Source organism: Cryptomeria japonica, chromosome 11, assembly GCF_030272615.1.
Source record: "Cryptomeria japonica chromosome 11, Sugi_1.0, whole genome shotgun sequence".
Lineage (NCBI taxonomy): Eukaryota > Viridiplantae > Streptophyta > Pinopsida > Cupressales > Cupressaceae > Cryptomeria > Cryptomeria japonica.
In genome coordinates this window covers 439557159-439565362 of record NC_081415.1, presented here as the reverse complement: position 1 = coordinate 439565362, position 8204 = coordinate 439557159, and the positions used below count along the sequence as shown (strand labels likewise).

At 33.9% G+C, this 8204-nt stretch overlaps 1 protein-coding gene across 1 annotated transcript; it reads right to left on the bottom strand.

The window, feature by feature from the left end:
• Window positions 1-5596: 5596 nt before the first annotated feature.
• On the bottom strand, window positions 5597-7374 carry LOC131041393 (uncharacterized). The gene has a single exon (XM_057974449.1). The coding sequence runs from the start codon at window positions 7318-7320 to the stop codon at window positions 5998-6000; it is 1323 nt and encodes a 440-aa protein (XP_057830432.1). The 5' UTR covers window positions 7321-7374; the 3' UTR covers window positions 5597-5997.
• Between the last annotated feature and the right edge of the window lie 830 nt (window positions 7375-8204).

Here is an 8204-nt window from a genome sequence, read left to right as displayed (position 1 = left end):
ACCTTCGAAACAGACACACATTTACCTTGCCAACAAAGTAAATATTTGAAAAGAAATCGCGAAGTGTTGCAAGTCATAAGATCCCAGATATCTAAAATTAGGATTGATGCTAAAGTCCTTGCTGAGGTCCACGTTTTCCAGCTATGGTTAATTTTATAATGGTAGTGCAATTGTGTTGGATTGGGATGTTAGCCTTAATTGTATTAATTATTATGGTTAAGATCATGTAGCAATTTTTCTCAAATGTTAAAATTATCATTTTAGAGTTTTTTTTCTTATGACGTAGACTACAGAGACTTCAGAGTGGATATCTTTATAAAATTGTATGATCTTTTGTTATGAAATTTCTTTTTTTCAAAGTAGGATCTTTTGAAATACCTATCAGAGAGTTGGAAATTCCTCTTATTCAAACATTTCGCAACAAAATTATTTCTTAATAATTTTCTTTCACTTAATTTGTTTCATGCCTGAGATTTTCTGTATTGGAACTTTGACCATAATTGAGACATTGAGTTTTGAGTGATACCCATCATATCTTTTGGAGAAGAGGTAAATATCTAGAATTTGAAATGTGGTTTAATCGTTTTCCCTCATGATAGAGGCTTAAGCTTTGTATCAAGTGAATTCACAAAATCTGAATACAAAACATCATCTATTCTAATTTATTATTACTATGATCGAATGGATGTTTTCAAGATTACAACCAATCAAATAGTTACTTTAAGAACAAATGGCTATCATTAAATAATAGATTTGGGACACAACTTCTAATTGCTTCTCCGTGCTTTGGAATATTCAGCTATCCAGTTTTAGCGAACAATTTCAATTACTTTAAGTTAATTAACCAAATTGTAAGAAGTAGTTAAACTTGTCTCCAACTTTAAATGTATAATCCATTTTAATGAAAAAATCTTTATGATTGAATTGCTCTGATTTATTTATTCAAGTGGACTATAAGCAATTGGGCATTTTTTAGTCAGCCTTCATTATTACAAATGCAAGGACCTACACTCAAATATACAACCCAACATCATGCTCCTATGATTGGGGGCAAAAAACAAGGCTTTCCCACATATGTAATGACAATCAAGATAGATATTGTAGAGCGCATTGTAAGATTAGTTGTAGCCTCTGAAAAATGACTTACACCTTTGACATATTGTCATGGGTGTCAAGTTGTGAACATTTTAGCTAAGTAAAGTTTGTATTTGTAACCCACTTTATAATAGGTGTGAAACAACAAGAAGCAACTAAAGCACCCATAAAAAGACAACCATAATCGTTATAAGCATGTCTGATACGCCTAACCTTTTTTTATTTCTTTGTCATACATCTTTTGTAATCTTGTAAATTATTAAAGTAAACAAAAATGGAATTAAAGTAAACAAAGATGGAATTTTTTCTACTATGTTTGTTTCCAAAGCCCAAGATTTGTTTCTCACATTATAGTTGAAAAACATGATGAACTCAATGTATATGTGACTGAGGTCAACCATGCTCGGAATAATGGCTCGTGTACATTGTTTACTTCTATGCACATGATGTCAGCCATGCTCAGAACAATGACCTATGTATGTCATTTCATTTTTGTTGTTTACATACATGCACATGAGTTTTTTATGATTTAAAGTTGGGACATAGTATTCAGGGTGATTGGAATGGGCTTCACATTTTTTAATTAGATCATATAAATTTATTTTTTCATTATTTTTTAAATCACATTTATCATCATTTTCCTTTTATGTTTGATGATAGATCATAGAATATAATTGAAATGTCAATTAAAAAAGTTTACATAATCTAGTTCAAAAACATTTAAGCTATTATAAAAGATTTTGGATTCTACTGAACATGTTTTAGATTGCATTTCTATTGTAGTTGAACTTGTCTTCAACTTTAAATATATAATCCATTTTAATAAACATATGTTTATAATTTTTTTTTTTCAATAAAAGTGGATTATTCCACTAAACTTTTTTATTAATATTTTTTAATTTTTACACAGGATTCAAAGAGCATACCAGAGGAAAGAACGATGGGAAGAAAACCTCTGGTCACAACTCATAAAATAAACCTATAGTATCTAATGGATCAGTTTATACACCCCGCCCAAAACCACATACAAAATGCGGTCACAACACATATAATATCAGTTTTACATAGAGCCTATATGACAATTTGTTAAAAAAACCCATGGGATAATTTTCAAATGTAGACTCCACATCTGCTATCAATGGAAGAAGACAAAATTTTCCAAAGCCCTGTGCCAAATCCCATGAGCCAAAAACCTTCCTGCCAAAAAAAAAAGTATCAAAAAAACTTTAGAAAAACACTATTTTATAATTGAATTGCTCTGATTTATTTATTCAGGTGGACAATAAGCCTCCATTATTAGAAATGCAAGGACCTGCACTCAAATATATAGCTCAGCATCATGCTGCTATGATTGGGGCCCAAAAACAGGGCTCGCCCACAAATGTAATGGTGGTCAAGATAGATATAAATTTTCAGACTTATTAAGCTCAGCTCATAAAATTATCAGAGTTGTACCCTCAATGTTTTTGGACAGAAATTACAAGAGAATGCATGAAAACTTGTACTACATTTGCCTTGAGATAGTTATTCTTCCATTGTTTGTCTTTTGCCGCTCATCTTCACAATTCTTATGGGCACAAATGCCAATATGTTGTAATCAGGATGTATCCATCAAAACTGGTATTCAATGGCAAAGTAGAGAATTGAACATTCCTTACCCTTGGTTCAAGTGTTCTACTAATTTGATATGCAAAAATTAAGATTAAGCTGTGATTCTACAAGTTAAAAAAATTGATTTACTCTGAATCTCTGATTGCCCTGTAGTTGAAAAGAAGCACTATAATTTCGTTTCTGAAGTGCAAAAATACCAATTGAAGAGCTACTCTAAGCTTTGTGGCTTATAAGATGAAATAAATATAAACACCCACAGGTCTCTGCCATAAGCATGCCACTGTAAGCATAAACCCAACAATTTCTTCTGCTCAATGCCCCATCATCGATCATGTGTACAACTACGTATTCTCATTTTTTACGAGCGTGCCTTCAAATTTACAACTTCCTTCTATATACTCTTGCTTTTCAAGATTGTATCTTTACATGTGAATTCTTTCTGTGATTTTCTAAGGTAATAAATGTTTTTGTTTTAATTCCAAAACGAGCTTAGATTTTCATCCATCTAGTTTGCATTTCTCTGCATTTGCCTTTTGAAAAACAGAAGCCTTTACGTCAATGATGGAATACTATAATGCAACACAACATGGACACATCTTAGGGAAAACCATAGGCCCCTGTTCAGAGCATAATGTTTAATATTACTGATGAAAGAGTTATAATACATTAAAAAAGCAACTTCAGTAGCTAAGTAAAATCTGTATTTTTAACCCATTCCATAATAGGTGAGAAGCACCAACAAGCAACTAGAGTACTCGTAAGAGGACAACCATAATCATTATAAGCGTGTCTAACAGGCCTAACCCTTTTTTATTTCTTTGTTATACATCTTTTGTAAATTATTAAAGTAAAAAAAAACTGAAATTAAAATAAACAAAGATAGGAAAATTTTTTAATATGTTTTTTTCCTTAATTTTGAGATTTGTTTCTCACACAATAGTTGGAAAACACTACGGATTCAATGACTGAGGTTAATCATGCTCAGAACAATGGCCTATGCATGTTGTTTCATCTTTGTTGGTTATTTCTGATGTTGTTTCATCTTTGTTGGTTATTTCTGATGTTGTTTCATCTTTGTTGGTTACTTCCGTGCACATGAGGTCAGCCATGCTCAAACAATGACCTATGTATGTTGTTTCTTTTTGTTGTTTACTTACATGCATATGAAAGTTTTATGATTTATAGTTGTCAAACTCATGAAGATTTAAGATTTTCACTGTCTTCCTCAATTTTGACTTTTTCGTTGAAGATGTTATGAAATACATTTGTATTCCAATCCCTGACATTGAACTTTTTTGAGCTCAAAAGCTAAGATATTCATCTTAGAACTACTTGTTGTCAAAGTGATGAATAAGGGGCTTCTACAAACGAGCCAAATGTTGAATTCACCAAACAACATCAGTCTAGTTATTTTAGATGTTTATACAGCTGGAATATTGCACAGAAATCTGAAGCTGGAGAAATCTTTAGTGCAAGAGAGTGGGTAGGAGGGAAAAGAAAATGTGAGTGCAAAGGCCCGACGGTAAGTGTGTAATCTTTTCTGTCAAAAAAATTAAAAATTCCAGTAAACTACAATGAATTTTTCAATTAGAGGATGTTCATATCAGTCAGTTTTAAACCACACACATTAAATAATAAATTTAAGTCTAAAAGATGTTAGTCAACTTGGAGTGTTTAACACTTTTAGATCTAGAAATGCATTCTTATTATGACAACATACATTAAACAACATATTAAACCTAGAAAATGTCAGTCAACTCCGAATATTTAACACTTTTAAGTCTAAAAATATAAGCTTAATGTGTGTAGTTTAAGCCGTTCCATATTGCAACGAAACCAACTTTTCAATCTAATTTGTTATGCCTAAGAATTTCTAAGCATTTTCCTTTTTCTTTACAAAAGGAAAGCCAAGATTAGGCTACTTTCATGCTGCTGCAGAAGAACTTAATGCTCGAACAAAAGCTGTTGGGGATGATTATGGCTCGCTTGAACGGTTTGGGTGTCCTCCTCCTTTACTCTATTTTCTTTTTGAGTTTTCAATCCCATTGTCTGCATGGTTGTCCTCTCCGCTAATTGAAAGCTCTTTTGAGTATAAGGGACAGTTTGAATGATCCCGACGGAGAGCTCAACTCTTGGGAGGGAGATGATTGTTGTACATGGAAAGGTGTTTATTGTGATGAAGTGGAGAAGGGTAGACAGGTTTCGAAGTTGGATATCCATGGCGTTTCCCTGGAAGGTAATATGAGTTCAAGCTTGCTTAAATTGAAACATCTCAGCCATTTAGATTGGGGGTAATAATTTCTGCTGGGAAAATCTGTTGCCTGCAGGCTTCTATTCTTTTAAAAACATAAAATATCTAGATATGTCTTTAGCGAAAGGTATATCCAGTGGGTGTACAAGGGCAAATAAGTTGAGCATACAGTGGCTGTCTTGTTTGTCATCACTAAATATCTTGCATTGAGTAGGTTATATCTGTAGTCTATCCAAGCTTAGTCAAGGGAACCCACAGAAAAACCGACGATAAAAAAAGGCGCCAGAAAATTTTCCCGACCATAGCGTGAGACAAATTTCCGACGTGGGGTGCCCCACAGGGGTTATACCGATCGGTTAAATATGTTCTATTGATCCAGTGATGATCTAGTGACATGGATTTGGTGTGCAAAGCGACAATATCCCAAAAAGATCTGAAAAATTAGTTTTGGATTGGAAGGACTATGTTGCGTAGAAAGATAGACACTCGGAATCTGGTACATATGAGTAAAAAAAATGTAAAACAAAAATGGATCAATTATATTTTGTAACTGTGAATTAAGCATAACATAAAGGCTAGATCCAAGATAAGGTTTAGCCTAACTCTCGAACTTCAGTAAATTTAATTCTCTTAACGATATAGAATTAACTGCACAGACTGCTCTATTATTTTAGAAATAATAAATATATGTAACATGACAGTAGATATATGTCGAACTCTTTAACTCTGTACATATCTGTAATTTCTTGATATTAGAGAGCCCCCGTCCTTTGCTAATTAAGAGCCAGAGATGGACTTTAAGTCTTTTAACTATCTTAGTAACTTACTACTTGACTGTGTGCAGAGTTGCAAACTATCTTAGTAATATACTGCTTAACTGTGTGCAGAGTTGCAAACTATCTTGGTAACTTAGTACTTGACTCTGCAGAATTGCAAACTATCTTAGTAACTTAGTACTTGTCTGTGTGCAGAGTTGCAAACTATCTTAGTAGCTTAGTACTTAACTGTGTGCAAAGTTGAGAACTTCAAGAACTTTGAGCTTAAACCTCATTCACAAAGCCCAAGTTGATAATACCCCAAGAAGTTTTAGGCCATGTCTTCTCCTTGGCCTTGTCAAGCATAACTCTACCCCAAGAAATCCAACCTTCCCAACTTGTCCTTTTGTCCCAATTACTTCCCCATTCCAACAGTAACTTCAAACCTATCTTAGCCTCCTTTTCTGCTTCCTCATATTTCTCTCCAGACAAATAAATCTGAGCCAGAACTAAGTGGGGCTCTCCAATAAATGGATTGTGAACACAAGCTTTCAGCAGAAGAGCCTCTGCCTCATCAGTTTTATCTCCCCTATTGCATATAGCTTCCCAATACAAATCTCTTGCCTGGATCTGATCTGATGGATTGAACACAGTCGTACAGTTATTGAAGACAGGTGGAATGGTAAGTTCTATATGTTCAAATCCAAACTTCTTCTCTTCGTCTTTCCTGAAAATCTTTTCCTCCCTTGCAATCAAAGTATAGACAGCCCCCATTCTAGAGACGGCATTCATCCAGAGACCTGGTTTTCCATCACCAGGCCACAGAGCCTTCCATGTATTTCCTTTGGAATCCAGCCTTCCATTCTCATTATCAAACAAAACATCCACATAACCAAACATCTGCTCACTCAGATCAGCCATGGTAAGGAGCAAAAACAGAGCAACCAATCTCCTTGGTATTATCAAATCATCTCCAGTTCTAAAATGCTTAACTACAATCCCCTCTGGAGGCAACACTCCCTGCAATTTTTTCCTCCATCCATCATATGTAATGGATCTTGAACAATTACCCACATCAAAACTACTCAAGAAATTCTCAGATTCTTCCAAATCTGCTACCAATTCCTTATCAGTATATTTCCCCAAAACCATGTCATAGGTAAGCTCAATCCTAGGCACAATACAATACATATGAACGAGCTCTTCTGCCTCTGAACCAATCAAGTCTCTAACTACCTGCCGATCTATATCTGGCTTAAAAATGGCAAGATTTACAATGGAATTAGAATAAGCAGAATGAAATAAACCACACCTGGCGACAGAGTGGGGAACATTCCAGCACTCTAGAGCACGGTAAACTCCAACCAAATGGTCGAAGAATGTTCCATGCTTATGATAACATTCTGGAGCTCTGGCCCTTCTCAAAGCAGAGATGCATCTTGGTATTAAAGGATCAATATCTTCATATGTTTCCACCAACAATGGCCTACTTTTTTGCAGCAATGCATTGAATACACTCTCATCCTTGATGGAGTTTTGAGCTTCCATGGCTTCCTTGCAATTTTTCTCAGAAAAGCAGTGGAGATTCAGATCATAGAGGGTTTGCATTTAACCAGTGTGGAGGCTAGGTGTTACGCAAGTGCTGACGCCATATTGCGAAGACGAACAGGTGTTATGTCGTGTAATCATTAATTTAGGGAAATCTTACTCCCTTATTTCTAAAATCACTTTCATTGCTCACCAACTAAGTTTATCTAAGATGAATTGTTCTCCAAGTTACATTATTTTAGCAATTTTTTTGGTTTGTATTCTCTACTCTTATTATTTTATGTCATGTAGGTAGGCCCTTCCACATTATTTAATTCACTTAATTTATATATTTACCTTTTCATATAGCATGTTTCTCATATTATATATCTATTAAGTGTTACATTATTAGTACATGATCTCATGTAATTGTAAAACAAGTGAATCCTTAGTCGCATTTCTAACTCATTCCACATAAAATTAGGGTTTTGTAAGCAATTTTTTCTTGATTTAAGATTAAGAAAATCTTGATTATAATTGTTTATTTATCAATTTTATTTTAAAAGTATTATAATAAATAGAAATCTAAATTTAAAAAAAAGAATTATTAATGTTGTAAAGTTGGAGGTTTTAGGAATAAGAAAATAAATAACTATTCTTACAATGTGTGGTGCTTAAGAGTGTTGTAAGTTGTAAATGAGGTGGGCTACCTTCTTCATGTAGAAGTACATGGATGAAGGGATTGATATCTAGTAGGTATATGTTTTCTTTGAGGATGATGTTAACTCTTCTTTGATTTTTGAGAGCCTTTATATGCATCATTACATGATCTAATGCCTCAACGAGGTTCTCTATTTGAATTGCTTTCAAGAAAACATTCTCTCATGGATATCCTTAAGGGGAAAGTGTATGGAAATGGGAGACCAAAGGAGGGTAATAAAAAGATCATTTTTTCTCTAGATTTA

Bases quoted from the DNA above. Each gene is read 5' to 3' on its own strand.
- LOC131041393 (XM_057974449.1), bottom strand. From the start codon at position 7,320: ATGCAAACCCTCTATGATCTGAATCTCCACTGCTTTTCTGAGAAAAAT.